This window comes from Oncorhynchus nerka, linkage group LG2, assembly GCF_034236695.1.
Source record: "Oncorhynchus nerka isolate Pitt River linkage group LG2, Oner_Uvic_2.0, whole genome shotgun sequence".
Lineage (NCBI taxonomy): Eukaryota > Metazoa > Chordata > Actinopteri > Salmoniformes > Salmonidae > Oncorhynchus > Oncorhynchus nerka.
The window spans coordinates 73,892,518-73,913,208 of NC_088397.1; the positions used below are offsets into that span (position 1 = coordinate 73,892,518).

General features: G+C 42.3%; 1 protein-coding gene across 7 annotated transcripts in view; it reads right to left on the reverse strand.

Annotated features, from left to right (window-relative positions):
- The window catches only part of LOC115142276 (SLIT-ROBO Rho GTPase-activating protein 3-like), a 70,338-nt gene extending 50,426 nt beyond the window's left edge, over nt 1–19,912 (reverse strand). For all 7 annotated transcript variants that reach the window (XM_029681732.2, XM_029681723.2, XM_029681717.2 and 4 more), the window contains exons 1-2: nt 19,462–19,912; nt 3,254–3,449 (exon numbers count right to left, since the gene is read on the reverse strand). In XM_029681732.2, coding sequence (XP_029537592.2) covers nt 3,254–3,449; nt 19,462–19,528 — 263 coding nt within the window. In that variant the 5' untranslated portion in view covers nt 19,529–19,912. The remainder of the gene's footprint in view (nt 1–3,253; nt 3,450–19,461) is intronic.
- Nucleotides 19,913–20,691: the final 779 nt, after the last annotated feature.

The window sequence follows — 20,691 nt, forward strand, 5'->3', positions numbered from 1 at the left end:
TATAAGCACTTTAGTATAGCTTCCGTACCTCTCCTTGCTCCTACCTGGGCTTGAACCAGGAACACAACGACAACAGCCACCCTCGAAGCAGCGTTACCCATGCAGAGCAAGGGGAACAACTACTCCAAGTCTCAGAGTGAGTGACGTTTGAAACGCTATTAGCGCGCACCCCGCTAACTAGCTAGCCATTTCACATCACATCGTTACACCAGCCTAATCTCGGGAGTTTGAAGTCATAAACAGCAGAACTGCTGGCAAAACGCACAAAAGTGCTGTTTGAATGAATGCTTATGAGCCTGCTGGTGCCTACCATCGCTCAGTCAGACTGCTCCATCAAATCATAGACTTAATTATAACATAATAACGCACAGAAATGCGAGCCTTAGGTCATTAATATGGTCGAATCCGGAAACTATCATCTCGAAAACAAGACGTTTATTCTTTCAGTGAAATACGGAACCGTTACGTATTTTATCTAAAGGGTGGCATCCATCAGTCTAAATATTCCTGTTACATTGCACAACCTTCAATGTTATGTCATAATTATGTAAAATTCTGGCAAATTAGTTCGCAATGAGCCAGGCGGCCCAAACTGTTGCATATACCCTGACTCTGCGTGCAATGAACACAAGAGAAGTGACACAATTTCACCTGGTTAATATTGCCTGCTAACCTGGATTTCTTTTAGCTAAATATGCAGATTTAACAATATATACTTCTGTGTATTGATTTGGTGTTGGTGTTTGGTGATTTGGCATTGGTGTTTATGGTTAGGTACCTTTTTCGCGAATGCGCACTGCATCGATTATATGCAATGCAGGACATGCGAGATAAACTAGTAATAACATCAACCATGTGTAGTTATAACTAGTGATTATGATTGATTAAGTTTAATGCTACCTAGCAACTTACCTTGGCTTCTTACTGCATTCGCGTAACAGGCGGGCTCCTCGCGAGGCAGGTGGTTAGAGCGTTGGACTAGTTAACCGTAAGGTTGCAAGATTGAATCCCTGAGCTGACAAGGTAAAAATCTGTCGTTCTGCCCTTGAACAAGGCAGTTAACCCACCGTTCCTAGGCCATCATTGAAAATAAGAATGTGTTCTTAACTGACTTGCCTAGTTAAATAAAGATTAAATTAAAGAAAATTAAAGAAAATCGGCGTCCATAATTACCGATTTCCGATTGTTATGAAAACTTGAAATCGGCCCTAATTAATCGGCCATTCCGATTAATCGGTCGACCTCTACTTGAGATAAGTGCACCAGTCCCTCCTGCAGCAAAGCACTACCTCAACATGATGCTGCCACCCTCGTGCTTCACGGTTGGGATGGTGTTCTTCGGCTTGCAAGCCACCCTCTATTTCCACCAAACATAACGATAGTCATTATGGCCAAACAGTTCTATTCTTATTTCATCAGAACAGAGGACATTTCTCCAAAAAGTATGATTTTGTCCCCATGTGCAGTTGCAAACTGTAGTCTGTCTTTTTTATGGCAGTTTTGGAGCAGTGGCATCTTCCTTGCCGAGTGGCCTTTCAGGTTATGTCGATATTGGACTCGTTTTACTGTGGTTATAGATACTTTTGCACCTGTTTCCTCCAGCATCTTCACAAGGTCCTTTGCTGTTGTTCTGGGATTGATTTGCACTTTTCGCACCAAAGTACGTTCATCTCTAGGAGAGAGAACGTGTCTCCTTCCTGAGCGGTATGACGGCTATGTGGTCCTATGGTGTTAATACTTGCGTACTGTTGTTTGTACAGATGAACATGGTACCTTCAGGCGTTTGGAAATTGCTCCCAAGGATGAACCAGACTTGTGGAGGTCTACAATTTTTATTCTGAGGTCTTGTGTGATTTATTTTGATTTTCCCATGATGTCAAGCAAGGAGGCACTGAGTTTGAAGGTAGGCCTTGAAATACATCCACAGGTACACCTCCAATTGACTCAAATTATGTCAATTAGCCTCTCAGAAGCATTTAAAACCATGACATCATTTTCTGGAATTTTCCAAGCTGTTTAAAGGCACAGTCAACTTAGTGTATGTAAACTTCTGACCCACTGGAATTTTGATAGAGTGAATTATAAAATGAGTTGTGTCATGCACAAAGTAGATATCATAACGGACTTGCCAAAACTATAGTTTGTTAACAAGAAATTTGTGGAGTGGTTGAAAAACAAGTTTTAATGACTCCAACCTAAGTGTATGTCAACTTCCGACTAGCTTACCTACATTCTCGTGCTCTCCTTATTTCTATTTCTCGTGTGTTTTTGACCTTTTTCATATGCATTTTTGAGTACTGCTGAATTGGATTACTGCTTATTGTTGGGAAAGAGCGAGCAAGAAAAACTTTTCACAATTCTTGTGAACGTGACAATAAAAATTCAAGCTTGAAACTATATAGCCCTCAAACTCAACTCTGGACCTCGAAGCCAGTTCTACTGCATTTTTCCATTGTTTTTCATTGTAATGGAATTACACTGAGACTCTGATTTTTCACTTTAAAATGGATTTCAAAGTCTAACAAACCATACAACTCTAAGTACAAGGTACAGAGAACATTTAGCAAAAAAAACTTTGCTTTAAGAACAGTGCAGATACAAAATGTGGTAGTGACTGCACCAACTGCACAATTTGTAATTATAATTGCACATATGATACTGTGTTTTATAGTAGGGAATGTATGTAAATGACCTAGATGGGAAAGGCACAATAGTTTCTAGTGGTCTGATGCCACAAGCTTTCCTGTCTGTCTGTCTGTCTGTCTGTCTGTCTGTCTGTCTGTCTCTCTCTGACAGACAGACAGACAGACAGACAGACAGACAGACAGACAGACAGACAGACAGACAGACAGACAGACAGACAGACAGACAGACAGTACTGTGTTTTATAGTAGGGAATGTATGTAAATGACCTAGATGGGAAAGGCACAATAGTTTCTAGTGGTCTGATGCCACAAGCTTTCCTGTCTGTCTGTCTGTCTGTCTGTCTGTCTGTCTGTCTGTCTGTCTGTCTGTCTGTCTGTCTGTCTGTCTCTCTCTGACAGACAGACAGACAGACAGACAGACAGACAGACAGACAGACAGACAGACAGACAGACAGACAGACAGACAGACAGACAGACAGTACACACACACACACCTCCCTTTCTGTCAGTATAAAATATATAATTGCTGTTCATCATACAGTCCTGATATACACAATTACAGGGTTACCAGACAGAGAGAAGCCTACACACATACACACAGTACCCACTTAAAGTGCTGGTGTTCCCTGGAGGAGCGTATCTTGGCGGAGAAGCGCTCAGCCAGTTTTTCCAGGCCTCTAGAGTACTCCAGCTGCAGCTCGGCCTTGCGGCGGAAGAAGTCCTGCAGGTCCTGCAGCAGCTGTAGCCGGGATTCCGACTGCTGTTCAAGACAACGGAACTGCTCCACCAATTGGTTACGGATCTCTGCCAATTAGAAAGGAGGAAAGGACAGATTCAAAGAGGGGCAATGTGAAAAGGTAAAAGTGTCTTGCGGTCGTAAGGGAAGGCATGCAGGAGGTAGGGGAGACGAGGGCTAAAGGTCTTGGCTGATACATGGTCAGTAGTAATAGCTAAATAACTCAAATTAGAAACCACATAGGAAGCTGTTATTCAATTTGCTAATGCTTGGTTAGTGTTTCTACATATCTGAGAAGTTTTAGTGTAGGAGTACCCATCAATTATTTGTTGTTTTAGTTTTGAGGCCTAAAGTGAATATTCTTGCCACCTCTTTTTAAATTTTTTATTGACCTGTAGAACATTCCCCATTTACGATATCTAATCATATATCCTTTTAATCAGTAAGAAGAGGTCTTGTGATTGGTATAGTTGATGACAATAATTATTGCTGTACTTTCTCAAGACTCAGATTAGACTCAAATTAGTAATTGTGTGTCAGTTGTAACGCATGTTACAAATTACCCCTTACCTAATGTCTATGGTATTTTATTTACACATTCACATAATGACTTAAAATGTCACTTTACATAAAGTTTCCCAGTACAACTAAGATAATACCTTAGAAAAAATGTAAAAGTCAAATCCATACTTTAGAATGGTAATATCAAATATGGGCGATTCCATGCCAGCGTAGCCCAAAATTATTTTTGGGATCTCAGATTGTTCAGGTAATTCTCACATAGAAACGTCATTGGTAGGAAGGATGGTTGACATGCTTTTTACATTTGTATCACGAACTATAACAAAATTATGAAAGTGGCCATTTTAAGCCCTTTTTAGACCTAGACGGGGAATGTGTGTGTCTGTGTCAATGGCGATTGTTCTATGCTCCCGGCTGGGGTGTCACGGCCTATGCTGTTTTGTGCTGGGCTCGCCATGATTGCTGTAGAATACTGTAGCCAAGTTGAGAGCCTGCAGCCAGCAGAGAGAGAAAGCAAGAGAGCAGACTATATCAGCATCACCTCACACTGTGTCAGCCCAGATAGATCACACACCTAATAGGACTCAAGCCACTGTAAGTCACTGTGGCACAGGTGTGGCTATGCTGACACCAGCGCTTTGGAGATACAGACGTTCAGTAACTACATAACCATGGTTACTATACAAAAATGTATTAATATTCATTTTGGTAACTTCTTCAAACATATTATAGTGTATTGAAGGAGTTTGATCTATATATGCTGCTTAAATAGATTATCATTTTTAATATCGATGTGAGACTGCAAGGGTTTTTACGTTATTGGGTCTATATATTCTACACATTTTGCCATGTGGCTGAGAGAACAATGTGTGGTTTTAAAGCAAATTTCCTGCAATTATACACATCTTGCCATGGCTTATGATATCTGAGTGACTCAAACATTATAACAAAATCAATTGGGGCCCCATGCCATGACAAAAATACTCCTGAATGCACCATTTTTGAGATTTTAGATTCTCCCTGAGAGTCAAGCTATTATTTTGGTGATTATCAGTTCTCAAATATGATATTATTGAGAAATGTATAGGTCCATTATCTTTTCTACATACTTCATATCTGGTTTTAGTCATTTAGATTTACACTAAAAACGTTTTACCAAAACCCCTTATTTTTAAAATATTTAATTTAATTTTAAGAAAACATTATTTTACTGTTTGGACATAGGTGGCCCAAAAAAACACTTAAGACAGCCTGCCCAAAAAATTGTGATGTCAGACTGCAAAGGTTTTTACATTCTATGTAATTTTAGGTCAAAACTCTTTGCATTTATTCCATTGTTAGGCTATTAATTGGAGCAGTGAGTTTCCAAACCTCATAAATAGAAATTGCAGAACGCATATTTTAATTAAAAGAATGTGTACTTTTTTAGGATGACTGTCACGTTGGTATGAAGAGATTCGGGAGACAGGCGCAGGAATGCGTAATACGTGATTTTATTATACCTCAAATTATGGCGTGCCGTGTAAAGGAACAGGGATGAAGACCAAACAAACACGTAACAAAAACACAGGGTTGAAACCCAAACAAAAGAGCGAGGAGAACCTCGAATAAATAACACAAGCACACAATGATTAACACACGGGACGAGACCACAAGGGCAAGCAAACCAAAACACACAGCACAGGTACTCACACGCACCAATGGACATTATAACAATAATCAACAGCACCATGGTGAACAAAGGGAACATATATACAAATACAATCATTGGGAATAGGGACCAGGTGTCCTCAATGAAAGTTCCAGAGGGATCCATGACAATGACAAACTCTTTTTTTGTGGTCCCTCGCAGCACAATGTGTAGATCTCAGAGGCCTGACCTACATTCCATTCTCCATCCTATCTGCCTAAATCAGCAGACATGCATCTCACATGTAGGCTGCCACTGCAGCTATGAGCAGTCAAACACACACTCAAACAGACACACAAAGACGCACACACATACGCATGTGGACACAGACAAATAGACAAAGACGCACATGCATACACACACTCTACACACACGCAGCTCTGTAAAATCATGTCCACACATCATCCAACTAATACTGTAAAACAAAACAAAAACAAGAAAAATCTGTATACTACATTTTAGATTCTGAAGATGAACAAATGGTCCAATGCAGTATTCCCATAATGTGGTGGTGAGCTTTTCTCTTCATTCCCTTAACAGAACATGTCCAAAAATATGGAGATCATGACTGAGCCACTCCAAGTCTCCAGCATGGCAGCCTTTTTCTCATCATGCACTACTCAGCAAACAGACAGGAAGTCTGTAGAAATATATCAATGAACCAGATTCTTCTGCCCCCCTGCATATGAAAGGCACTTTTGTTTACTTCTCAATGGCATTTTTGTATTGATGAATAAAGTGTGTGTGTGTGTGTGTGTGTGTGTGTGTGTGTGTGTGTGTGTGTGTGAGCAAAAGTGTGTGCCCTCACTCTCTCAGCCGCCTTGTTGGAAATGTATCCACATGGTCTCCATGGCTGCCTAGTTGCCTGGATACAGGACCCTGGCGGCATCTCCACTGGCGTGGCCAGAGTTCCTCTTCTGTGTTCCAGTATGTTCTGTTCCCACCCAGCAGCCCTTCTATTTATTAGAATATTGTGCTAGGACCAGGGGAGAATGACTGCCCCCTCTCATTGAAGCCACTGAAGTTTAAGGCCTACTGCGGTACTTCAGGCATTGTTAGCAGAAAACAGGATCCCCCATTATAGTGAATGGAAATCTCTTTGTGTATATAAAAAAAAGAAGACAATCATTGTACCAATAATTGGTTCTAATACACCAGATGAATGTCCTTGAACTGAAGGAGTTGTAAGGTTAATTGAGTTGCTAAAGGCAGCCTGCAGTACCCCGGTCAGCCTTCAACTTGAGGTACTCAATGAGACACTTCCTAGAGTAGTTCAAACTGTGCATGTTATGTGTCCATTAGACACCATCTTAATCTACTTCATTTGGCTTCAATGTGCAATTAAGTCTTCACATAGGAATGAATGGTGTCACATGATCGATGGCTTTGTCCATTCATATATACAGTCATGGGTTGGGACAAGGCAACTTTCTGTGGCTGTGTCTCAAATGGCACCCTTTTCCCTATGTAGTGCACTATGTTTGACCAGGGCTCTGCTCAAAGGTACAGCATTACATAGGGAAAAGGTTGCCATTTGGACAACAGCCAGAGTCTCTCAATAGACAATTAATAGCCTGTATCTGCTGCTGAAAGGAGCAGTAATAAAGTGTCAGGCAGCCTCGCAACCCTACTGTGTAAAAATAGAGTATCAAACAGCATGCTTTTTTCTTATTATGTAGCCGTAATACTTTCCCTACCTATCAACTATTTTATCTGTTTTGGGGGCAATTTATGATAAATTAGTGGAAAATCAAATCATGTAATCTATGTATATATCCCAAATGGCATCCTATTCCCTACATAGGGCTCTGGTCAAAAGTAGTGCACTATGGACCATAGGGTGCCATTTGGGATGTACTCCATGTGAAGATCAAATGACTGGTTGATATTATAATGTGATCAGTGTGTTAAAGATAATAGCCTCATGATGTTTCCCTTCCTAGAGCCCTAGCTCTAGTTATGTATAGAACAGTAAAGGCTATGGAAGGAGGGTACACTTGATAGGCACTATTCTCTGGATGCTGCTGGCCTCTACAGAGTTGAAGTACAGCCCTAAAAAGACTTTCAGAATCAATGCACAGGTGAGAACTGTGAAACACACATGAACCACACTAGATGCACTAACTGTAAGTAGCTCTAGATAAGAGTGGCTGCTAAATGTTACTAAAATGTCAATTGTAAATGTATAACCTAGCAAAATACTATTCTACAATACTATTCTGCAAGACCCACTGGTTGATGCTTATTTATAAAACCCTCTTAGGCCTCACTCCCCCCTATCTGAGATATCTACTGCAGCCCTCATTCTCCACATACAACACCTGTTCTGCCAGTCACATTCTGTTAAAGGTCCCCAAAGCACACACAGCCCTGGGTCACTCCTCTTTTCAGTTCGCTGCAGCTAGTGACCGGAACGAGCTGCAACAAACACTCAAACTGGACAGTTTTATCTCAATCTCTTCATTCAAAAACTCAATCATGGACACTCTTACTGACAGTTGTGGCTGCTTTGCATGATGTATTGTTGTCTCTACCTTCTTGACCTTAGTGCTGTTGACTGTGCCCAATAATGTCTGTACCATGTTTTTGTGCTGCTACCATGTTGTGTTGCTACCATGTTGGTGTCATGTTGTGTTTCTACCATGCCGTGTTGCTGCCTTGTTATGTTGTTGTCTTAGGTCTCTCATTATGTAGTGTTGTGTCTCTATTGTTGTGATGTGTGTTTTGTACTATATTTATTGTATTTATTTATTTTTAATATTTAATCCCAGGCCCCCGTCCCGACAGGAGGCAATGTTTATTTGGAGCAATGTTTATTTTATTCAATGGTGAGTTCAGACTAACATCTCTAATTGGTAGCTGATGTGTTTTGCCAAAATGACTCAGATGTTCCAAAGCCCATGGCACAGTCAGTGAGACTTCATTAATGAGTGCACAAAGCCTGTCTGCCTGTCAAATGCTAGGGCCCATAGGGCTCTGGTCAAAAGTAGTGCACTATGTGGGTTATAGGGTGCCATTTGGAACGGATCCACAGTGTTTGTTTTCGTCAGTAAAAGCTGAGTGGCTACAGCTCTGGTCTGGTGGGTTTCACAAGGATTTGAACCCAAATATGAATTACTCCCAGAAACCTGAGGGTAAGTTTAAAAACAGAATGAAATATGAAACAAAACAGAAAGAAAGCCTCTGGTTGCTTAAGACAAGTCAGTTCTCTGGACTGAGTAGAGGGTGGATGTTTACAGCTGTTGTTTTACCACAAACACAGTTGGATTCGTACGGATATAATTACATGTATTTTTGTGTGCAATGTGGATGCTTGTGCAGCAGGTACAGTACATATATACAGTGTAGATATTTTGTCCTGTAGCTAATGTGCTTACTTATATGGAGGTATTTTCCCAAATAGAAAGTGATTTCTATCACCACGGCCGTAACCAGTGTCTCTGAATTGGTCTTTCCATTACTATAATTGCAGACACCTATTAAGTCAGTCCAGTGTTGCATCCCCCCCCCCCACCCCCACCGCCATCATCATCATAATTATTTTATTCAGCTGTTTAGTGTTCGGGCAAAAACCTAAATGTGCACTCAGCGGGGGCCCCAACACCTAGTTTGGGAAGACCTGAAATAGGGAGTAGCAGATTTGTTTAGAGATACAGTAATACAGTAATGCACTTTTCTCCTTCCCACAATTACTGTAGTGGCTAGTCCTGTTCTGTCTGTCTGGGGCTCAGCTGGTGTGTTGCAACATCTTGACCGCTGTCTGGTCGCCATCCAACCCTGCTGCCTGTCCAGACTCCTACACAAACCTGAGGTCTGCTTATCGTGAAAATAGCTTTGGCTAGTAATAACCCTGCTGCAGAGCAATGTTCCCACTAAACTGTGCATGTGCGTGGCAGCCCACTTCCTCCAGGACTGCCACGCAGAAGAAATGCCATGCTGCGGAGACACATAAGAGATTGGCGCCAAAGTTCTGACACGTTTTAACAGACCGAACACAGTGTCGGGAAATGGCGGCGAGTAGCGCGGACAAAATGGAGAAAACGTTGGTGAAGCAACAGCTGTGCTGGAATGAGAACAATATGGGATGAGAGTCAAGGATCTGAATGGTTGTTTGTGGAAAGACATAGGAAGAAGAGAGATCATGATATTGAATGCAGTGGAGCGTCTAGTAAAAAAGAAAGCATGAAGAGGGCCAAGGTAGGAAGCAAGAGTAATGATGTGTTCGAGTGGAAAGTGGTGATAGTGTTTGATGAGACCACAAGGCCTCACTTATCCGACTAACTAATGCCGTAGAGAAAGAGGTAGATGAAGTGAAATTAGCTTGGTTAATAGGAAATGGTAGATTGTTAATATTGTGTAGTAGCCGGGCTCAGCAAAAGAAGATTCTGAAAATGGAAATGCTTAATTGGAAGAAAATTAAAAGCCATGTCCCTGGTGCTTATGCTAGATTGAAGGGAAGTCATCTCTGGAATCCCAATATCTAAGTTCATAGATGATATTAAAGAAAATGTGAAGGAAAAGGAGTGATTGAGGCCAAAAGGTTGATCAGCAGAAAAGAGGGTTAAAGAAGTGAACGCTTATCAGTGATGCTGAGGTTTGAGAAAGTCTTGCCGGGAAAAGTAGATAGGATTCCTTAGTTTAAATGTTCAAGAATTTGTCCCATATGCACTGCAGTGTATTAAATGCCAAAGAATGGGACATGTAGCTGCTCAGTGTAAGGATATAAAAGATGTGCCAAGTGTGGAGGGGCACATGATTACGGTGAATGTGGAAGCAATGTGAAGGTTAAGTGCTGTAATTGTGGGGTAGAACACAGTGCAGCATTTGGTGGATGCCATGTACAGAGAGAGGCTAGAGAGGCTCAGAGGTATAGCACCATTCATGATGTATCATATGCAGAGGCCGTAAAAACGATTGGTAGAACTACAGTGCGGACTGACGGAGCTTACATGGACAGAAGTGGACCTACTGTCGGGGATGGTGCTTCTGATGGTCTGGCAGGGTTTCGAGGCCCGTTCAGAAATCTTGTGCTCATAAATGTGTGGTGTCAAAGGACACTTTGATAGTGAATGAAGTTGACTTCATAGTTTTTATTGGTAAGGTTATCAATACGACTCGGGTTGTGGAAAGCAGAAATGCCAGGTTGAAGGTTATTGTGGAGATGGCAAAAGAGATATTGTGAGTATCATATGTTACTGTTGAAATGGTTGTTGACATGCTGAACAGTGTTTCAGCATGATATAGATCAAGTTTAATGGGTTGGGGATGTTTTTTGGGGGTGAGGGTGTGGTAGAAGTTAGGGATTTATTTAGTTTAGATTTTTTTTTTCATGGTAGTACAGAATTGGGCAGATCATGATCGATCGTGCACTGGACTGCCATGATTTCATAGATGAAGAAGAAGATAAGATATTTAACTTCACTGAGTTCACCCCATTAGTTTGCACTACATAGATCAAAGTTTTTTCTGTGATTGTCACGACTCCCACCGAAGGTGACTGCCTGTTCGGGCAGCGCTCGGCGGTCGTCGTCGCCGTCCTGCCATCTCATCCCGTTGCCCGGTCTCCCTACGGCCCCACAGACTGCGGAGGCCCTGTTTACCCACGTCTCCCGGCACTACGGGGTGCCTGAGGACATCGTTTCTGATCGGGGTCCCCAGTTCACGTCCAGAGTTTGGAGGGCGTTCATGGAACGTCTGGGGGTCTCGAACAGCCTGACCTCGGGTTTTCACACCGAGAGTAATGGGCAGGTGGAGAGAGTGAACCAGGATGTGGGTAGGTTTCTGTGGTCGTATTGCCAGGACCGGCCTGGTGAATGTGCGAGGTACGTCCCATGGGCGGAGGTGGCTCAGAATTCCCTCCGCCACTCCTCTACTAACATGTCACCGTTCCAGTGTGTGTTGGGCTACCAGCCGGTCCTGGCCCAATGGCATCAGAGCCAGACCGAAGCTCCTGCGGTGGAGGAGTGGGTGTAGCGCTCGAAGGAGACCTGGAGAGCCGTCCAGGAATCACTAAAACATGCTGGTGGACGGCAGAAGAGGGGCTTTGACCGGCACCGCAGTGAGGCGCCCGTTTTTGCACCGGGGGACTGGGTCTGGCTCTCGATCCGAAACCTGCCCCTCCGCCTGCCCTGCCGGAAGCTGGGGCCGCAGTGTGTGGGGAAATTTAAAGGTTACAGCTTCCTTCTTACTATCGTATTAACCCCTCGTTTCATGCGTCTCTCCTCAGGCCGGTGGTGGCTGGTCCCCTGCAGGAAGGTGAGGTGCCGGAGGTCCCTCCGCCCCCTCTGGACATCGAGGGGTCCCCGGCGTACACTGTACGTTCAATTCTGGACTCGAGACGCCGGGTGAGGGGCCTGCAGTACCTCGTGGACTGGGATGGGTACGGTCCAGAGGAGAGGTGCTGGGTACCGGTGGGGGACATCTTGGATCCATCACTAGTGGCTCCCCTGCCTGTTCGGGCGGCGCTCGGCGGTCGTCGTCGCCGGTCTACTAGCTGCCACCGATCCCCTTTTCCTTTTCTGTTTGTTATGTCTTATTGGTTGCACCTGTCTCTTATTTTGTTTTGATTCAAGACTATTTAAGCCTGTTAGGCCCGTCTGTTTTTGTGCGGGCTTGTTTTCTGTTAGTCGAGGTTGTTGCGTGTAGTGTTCCTGTCTGTTTGTGCCCTGTGTTGGGTTGGACAATTTTTGATTATTCGCCTGCTGTTTTGGGGGTTCATATTGGAGGCCGTAATAAAGTCTGGTTTCCCCATTATCCTCTGCTCTCTGAGCTTGACTCCACACCCACCACTCCAGGCTTTGTGACAGTGATTGAATCAACATTATAACAGCCCCTTTTCAATGCAACAAACAAATCTAACTTTGCAAGATTGAGTCTGTGATTTTGTTGTAGGCAGTGCCAGAGAGCAACGGAGTAGAATTCTATTGGCATGGGTAGCCCATGAGCTGTCTTTCAGTTAATGCGCATTTCAGATCAGTTCAGATAAGAGCACAGTGTGCACATTTTATTTTTATTTAACTAGGCATGTCAGTTAAGAACAAATGATTATTTACAATGACAGCCATTGAACAGTGGGTTAACTGCCTTGTTCAGGGGCAGAATGACAGATTTTGACCTTGGCAGCTCAGGGATTCGATCTAACAACCGTTCAGTTACTGGCCCAACGTTCTAACCACTAGGCTTGCCATGTGTTGATGTTCTTTGCTAGTTAGCAAGTTATTAGCCCAGTTTGGCAGTGAGGCAGTTTCCTGTGAACGCTTGTCTTGGGTGACCAGTAATAACTATAGTACTGTATGTCTTTACACACTCTTTGGTTGAATTCACAAATTCAAATTATTTGTGAGTCTGTGGGGAAAAATGTATCTTTAATGTGGTCATACATTTGGCAGGAGGTTAGGAAGTGCAGCTCAGTTACCTACTCCTCTCTCTCAATTCCACCTTAATCTGTTGCTGATTTTCACATTGATTGTTGATGTTACCATAGCAGCAGACATAAAAACCAGAAGTGCAGAAGGAGAGAGGAGAAGGGAGAGAGGTGAGGGTGAAAGCATAGCACACAGAGTGGGTGGCAGGCTGCAGTATAGGTGGGAACGGGGGGTATCATTGTTGCTAGCCTGATCCCAGGTCTGTTTGTGCTCCCTTGTCAACTCCTATGGTAATTGTCACGTCAAACACCATAGGAGTTGGCAAGACAGTACAAACAGGTATAAGACCAGGCTACATTATTCCAATTAAACCATAATGTCTCATGACAGTGTAAGTCATAGCATGTTTTCATTATGAATAATACTGATGAGCAGAAGGGTGTTAACTGGCCCAGACAGTCACGGAATACAGATGTACTGCAATACATGCATTATTTTTTTTATTTTACTAGGCAAGTCAGTTAAGAACAAATTCTTATTTTCAATGAGGGCCTAGGAACAGTGTTCAGGGGCAGAACGACAGATTTGTACCTTGTCAGCTCAGGGGTTTGAACTTGCAACCTTCCGGTTACTAGTCCAACGCTCTAACCACTAGGCTACCCTGCCGCCCCATTATGGGGTGGAGACAGACAGGAGGAACACAAGCTAGACACACACAAACACACCCTCTTCATTCTTCTTCCTACAATGATCAAAAGAAACAAAACTGCAATAATGTCTTCCTCTGTGGCAAGACATTAAATAACAGGCACCTTTACTTACTAACATATTGCGCAACTGTGCTGCAACACCACAGTCGTTTTTACGACCCAAGGCGCCAACAAGGCAGTTTGTTTGTCGTAAAATGTGTTGCTCTTACTTTATCTTCCAATCTGAAAGATCTTTTGGTAAAAACAGATCTACAACACCAATGTTTCCTGAATTGCCATGGCTTCTATGTGCTTATCTATCTATGAAATGTATGCATGCATCTAATTAGATCAAACCAAATGAAGCATTTAAGCGTAAGACCTAAATGGAGAGGGAGTGTTCTCTAGGCACGGAAATGACCCATGATCCAGGTCAACTAACCCTCATTCAGTTGAGTAGGAGTGTGGGGGGGGGGGTGGGGTACTAGCAGATAGTGCTACTGAGGGTAGACGGCAGTGCCTTGCTGCATGCAGTACTTCCAGAGGTTTGTTTAACGTCGTGTGACTGGAGTCGAGCTGGTCGACTGAGGTTCTTTGGAATGCATGCAAATATGTGTATGGAAGCAAACCAAGGTTAGCTAACAGACTGCAGCTGGGTTCCACTTCCAACACACTATAAACTGTTTTCTCAAGTCTGGCTAGTATAGTGAGCTAGTGCTACAATAGGAAATGAATATGAAAGCAGGCTGAGTAATTCCATAATCATTAATTGTCAAAACACCATATACTGTACATGCACTCATGCAAAGACATCGGTGCACAGAACAAGGGACTGTGGTCTATTCCAGTCTGAACTCCTTACCTGCTCCATAATCACACTGTACTGTACTATACTGTATAATCACACATTACACCATTAATGGCGGTTGGTAACGTTATGTCGGTTGGTCCTTCAACAATGTTGAAGTCAAATTCTCCCAAGAAAGTAGCCTGGTCCCAGATCTGTCTTTCCAACTCCTATGGTCAATGTTGGAGCTGTGACATTGACCGTAGGAGTTGGCAAGACAGCACAAACCGATCTGAGACCAGGCTACCAAGAAAGAACACATAATTGTCAAGAAATCTGCTGCAGGTCCATAAATGGAGGACTGACAGCTGACTGCACTATAGTAAATGCTGTTGAGTCAGCTACCTACTCAGCACTATTTGACCTCGATGCCAGAGTGTAGCTCTTGTAGCCCTTCTTACACCCAACTAAACTGATCCCAGACAGCCTGGCAAATGAGCTGTCAACTTAAAAGCTTTTCCTGAAACTGAGACGTCCTCTCACACCCACAATCACACACACGTACACAGACATTGATTAACGCAGGCATGCGCACACACATGCACGAGCGTACAAACACACACTCAAGGAGTCAACCAAGACTTCAGCAAACTACATCAACATGCTACAGTGTGTACCTCCAGGTCTCATTAAAAAGCAGCGAGAGCAGCTCAGATTGTCCATGATGCACTACGGTCATACCCTGCCCCCACAAGGGGTGATAAGAGGGTTTCAGTGATTGCTGCAAGTACAGTCTAATATTGGTAACAATATTTCAATCCAAGTGTGATAATACCCTACACGTGTCTGCTATCTACTTCACACAGCATCTCACACTTTGGTGGAGAGAAAAGATCAATGTATATCTTTCTTTAGTACAAGTTAGATTGACAGAGGAAAAGTGTAGATTGTTGTTGGTTAGAAACATGTCTAACAGAGGGTCTTTCCATTGTGTCATCTATCAAACTGTATCATTCTGGACCTCATCAGACTGTTATTGTCTTGAGTGCTATATTGTCTGCTCAGCTGTTCTTCCACAAGTTTCTTCAATAAACATGTTGGAGGGTAGAGGATTCTATATGTGATCCTGTGTGGCTCAGTTGGTAAGAGCACAGCTATAGCAATGCCAAGGTTGGTTGTAGGTTCAATTATTATAGGGATCACATACACTTGCTAAAAATGCATGCACTCACTGTACTATAAGTGGCTTTTTACATGAATAAGAGGGTGTACTGAACCTTCATCCTCTTAATGGGTCACCTTGGAGCACCCATCAGCTTTAGAGGAATGCAGTAGAGATATCTACAGCTATCTACACTATATTAAACTCTGCTGGGTTGACTTTAGATATTTTTTTATTTAACCAGGCAAGTCAGTTAAGAACAAACTCTTATTTACAATGATGGCCGACCCCGGCCAAACCCTAACCCGGACGACACTAGGCCAATTGTGCCCCGACCTATGGGACTCCCAATCACAGCCAGTTGTGATACAGCCTGGAATCGAGCCAGGGTCTGTAGTGACACCTCTAGCACTGAGATGCAGTGCCTTAGACCGCTGTGCCACTCAGGAGACCACAAATTAGATATAGCCACCATCTATCTTCTACAGTCACAGGCGGAGTCCCAAATGGCACCCTAAAGTAGTGCATTATGTAGGGATATAGAGTGCCATTTAAGATGCACTCACATATTTAGCAGCAGCAGTCAGACAATAAAACCCTTTCATAGTTCCATAATTTATGCTGACAACATATATTATTTATGGTGTTTCTGAGCTATTTGCTGATAGAGAGATTCCCCAGCCAGACCCTCTATAGTTCCAGCAGTAACACGTTTCCTATTCGTGAGTGTAAAAAAAAAGTTTTACGTTGCATTACTTACTCTGGGGCCTAACATGATAGAATGTTACTGATTAACAAGGTCCTCCCTGGTCACTGTCATCCCAAAACATCTTTGAAAGATCTCTTCTCATCCCATCTCTTTCTTTGAATAGATGGATATCGTATGAATTCTACTGAAATGACACTGAAGTGAAAAGATGGTGGCTCAATCCCAAATCACCCACTTCCCGTAGGCCCTCCATTTGTGCGTTCACACTCGCCTCCGCAATATGCGCACGTGTCCCAAAGCTTAGGGAGTGCAAACGATCGAGGGTGTATTGGCTAACTAGACCCTTCGATAGCCACTTCAAACGAGCCAGCATGGATGCAGGTTCCAGAGCGAAGTGCTATCCCAACACACACAGCAATATGTTTGGAGTTTGCGCAATTTCATACTAAAGAATTGAGAGGTGTGCCAAATTGTACAGTATTACATGTGCTATGGTGTCCACCCAGTCCGCCCAAAGTGCGGGGAAACATATGATTATGCAGCTTCCTCGCAGCAACATGAAGAATTTACATGTTGTGGTGGTCGTCTTCAAAGTTGTTTCTGCTGGTCGCAAAAAGCTAAATTGGCATAACATGAGCTGAAATAAATGTAAAAGGCTTTGAAAATAAAATGCTTGTAGTATGCTCGATGCTCTGTTGACATTTCACAGAGATACACTTGTTTTTGTGAGAAATCCTATAAAAAGAACAGGAATTTAACATTAATTTGAAAAGCGTATACTAAAATGTGAAAATACTACATGTCATGTCTCAAAATCAATATCTATTTTACCTCTATATTGTTTAAAATCCTGCGGATTTGAGAAGAAAGATGACGAATTCAACAGGAAAGTGAGCCTGTTAGGTAGCCTTCATTCTCGCAAAGCATCCAGTCTAGCTGACACAATGCTCGGCAATGTTCTTTATTTTTGACCACTTTTTTCTCTGGCCATTGATTTAGTCACCCGAATTTTGGCCATCCTACATGGGTAAAACATCCTACATGGGTAAAACATCCTACATGGATAAAACATCATACATGGATAAAACATCCTACATGGATAAAACATCCTACATGGGTAAAACATCCTACAAGGGTAAAACATCCTACAAGGGTAAAACACCCTACATGGGTAAAACATCCTACAAGGGTAAAACATCCTACATGGATAAAACATCCTACATGGGTAAAACATCCTACATGGGTAAAACATCCTACAAGGGTAAAACATCCTACATGGGTAAAACATCCTACAAGGGTAAAACATCCTACAAGGGTAAAACATCCTACATGGGTAAAACATCCTACATGGGTAAATCATCCTACCATTGTTTTTCTTAAAGGATTATCTACACAATTAACATGTTATTTTACCCATTGGTCAAAATATGCGTTTTGGATTGGACACAGGTATGTTTGTTTGTGCCTGATTTCGAGGCTTGATACATAAAACAATTGAAATACCTCCAATGTTTAACTATTACCGAGGTTTACTTCTTGTTAAATGGCAAGGGGGATTTGTTCATTAGAATTTCCTTATTATTTAAATGTGGAACATAAATTGCATCACAAGTGTGTCCCGAAGTTGATGGATTTATTAATTAATACCCTCGCCACTCTATTGATAGCCCCATAGAACCACCCTGATCTCACGAGCTTACATTCTGCTATCTGTGTAGCAAACAGAATGTAAGCATGCGTGATCAGGATGGTTCATACAAGGTTACTCTATTTAAGTCACCCCTAGGAGTTGTCACCAACACGTGGCACAGAGGGCATTCAGAATGAGTTGGTAGTGGCGAGGGGCTACTTTGGGATTCACCAGGTCATGCATTAAGATGATGATCCACTCTATAGGTCAGAGAAGACTGTGAACAGGTCAGAGGTCATGACCTTTAGTCTCTGAGACCCTAGGCTACTACAACAGACCAGCTGGTGTAATTATGACCTCGGCTCTGAAAGTAAAGTAATCTATTACATTCTATAAATGAAGGAAAAACGGGCCACACAAACACACTTTTTATCTCTCTCCCTAGACAAATTAACAATAAAGTTCCTTACATATTGTGGACCATGTTATTACTGCATAATGTGGTGTTATGCATTTCCACTATTCCGTGGAAAAGTGTCCATGCACTACTGCCCTACCAAGCAAAAGAGCAGTAACTGTTCATAGAGTGAAACTGAGAAAAATGACTTCAAGGTTTTTTTATTGTCCAGCCAACTGAATTGTAGGCAGAACATTTGAGATGTAATTGTCAGTTGTTATTTTTTATTCATATTGACCCTGACCTCTAACATGACATTTGTCCCTAGATGGCAGTTACTGCCTTCTTGCTTGGTACACCCACTGGAATACGTTTCCATGACGATTATTTTTAACACAAACTTGTGTTAATATATTTATTTGTATGTAGCTGTCCTTGTCATATAGTTTGATACTTGTATCAACGAAGAACAATAAATAATACCAAGGTCAACCGTAGACACAGCAGCACAAAGCTCAGTGAAGCCAAGGTAAAAGGCAGTAAGTAACTGACGTGTGTGATGGCAGTTACTGCCTTTTCCCTTGGTTTCACCTGAACTTTTTGCAGTTACTGCAAACATGACCCCCCATTTTCTCCAATACACAACAGGCCGGATATTTGTCCACAAGATAAAGCATGTATTTAAAGTTTAAAAAAGTAAATAACTCATTTTTGACCAAATGCAGTTGTCTCTTGTTTGGTAGGGCAGACTAGACCGACTCACCTAGCAAATATGTAAGGTGCATTATGCAGAGCTTTTACTGAAATTGTGTTGAATAGGAGTTATTATCTGATGAAAATATATGTTTATCTGGCTTCAGGGACCTCTTGACCATGGGAATTCACACGACAACAGAAAACAGCCAATTGCGCGTAAAAAATGCTTATATTTATGGTGGAGTAAAAACAACATGTTGTTGATGCCATCAATGTCGTTCACTCCCGAATTCCAAATTATGCAATTCTACTCTTGGCTACTGCTGCTCCCTCCAGATACATTTAGGCTAATAAATTAGTCTAACCTGAACGTCAAAACACAAGCAAATACCAACCCAGACATGTGTAATTTGATGGGATCTCTATGTACCAACCTTTCACTTGAGTCTCGTAATCCCCAATAATCTCCTTGTCCTTCTTGACTCTCGTATGGGATGACATGATTCTTTAGGAATGAATTATGGAAGCCTGTAGACTTCGCCTTAATAAGACACCACAACGTAGCCTACAAATCTCTTCGGCAGATGCATGAAGCAGGATGGGCTTCAAGCGTTTCAAAGAACTTCAGTGTCCCAAATTGCACTTGAGGTTGCAAGGCGATCAATGCGACTTTGAACTGCAAAACAAATAAGGATAACTCCCCTCTGTCGTCAACATAGCATTTTAGAAAGTCTGTATAAAATAAAAAATAATCAGCATTTACTGCATGTTCAATATATGATATGTTTCAATATAACCACTGCCTTGAAGCAGGGTGTATGCGCAAGTGCTGCATCGTGCGATGTTCAATGCGTCTTCCAGCCGCCCTTTTTCCTGCAAGTTCTCGGTCTGCTGCAGCAAACCAGGAAGTGTTGGATGCTAAAGTCATCTCAGACTCCTCCCACACTCGCCTCCTCTCACACACTCTCAGTCTCTCACTCACACATGCACACTCCCTCACGTACACATGCATGCAGACACACTCCCTCACATACACACACATGCAGAGAGGGTAATTACATTACAGTGGTTATGCACATGAATCTGACAAAGATATTTAGCAGTGTTGCTGATACAAGTTGACAGATTTCAAAATGATGAGATTGAAAGAGGCACATCATCATTAGCACACAGACACTGGTGACCTGGAAAGGCTGCTTTATAGACCACAATTCAGACCTCTGAATATGTCCCTCATAACAGACGAGAGCTTTTTTGTTATCTGATGTAGGCCTAATAATATCACTAACCTCAACATGGCTGATGTTTTTAACAACAATGTTGACAGTTGTAAAAAATTGTCAATGACACTGAATGCTATGTTTTGACACAGCTGTCTGAATGATGAAAGATAATAGGTTTTCATGTTTCTCCAGTGGAAAATATTACTCAGCAATAACTCTGAAATGAAGGCTATGTGAGTCATGCAAAGACAGTTTGAAGATTAGACTTACCACTAAGTCAGTGGAAGAAGATGACTTTGAACTGTTACCATTCTGTGTCATGAGGCGTTCTGTTTTTGAGTACTGCTGATTCTCAAAACCGTGTGCACAGGGTCAAATGTCAAAAGACATGTTCAACAGATTTGTATTGCCTGAAGGTTTCATGGTATCTACGAATGATAT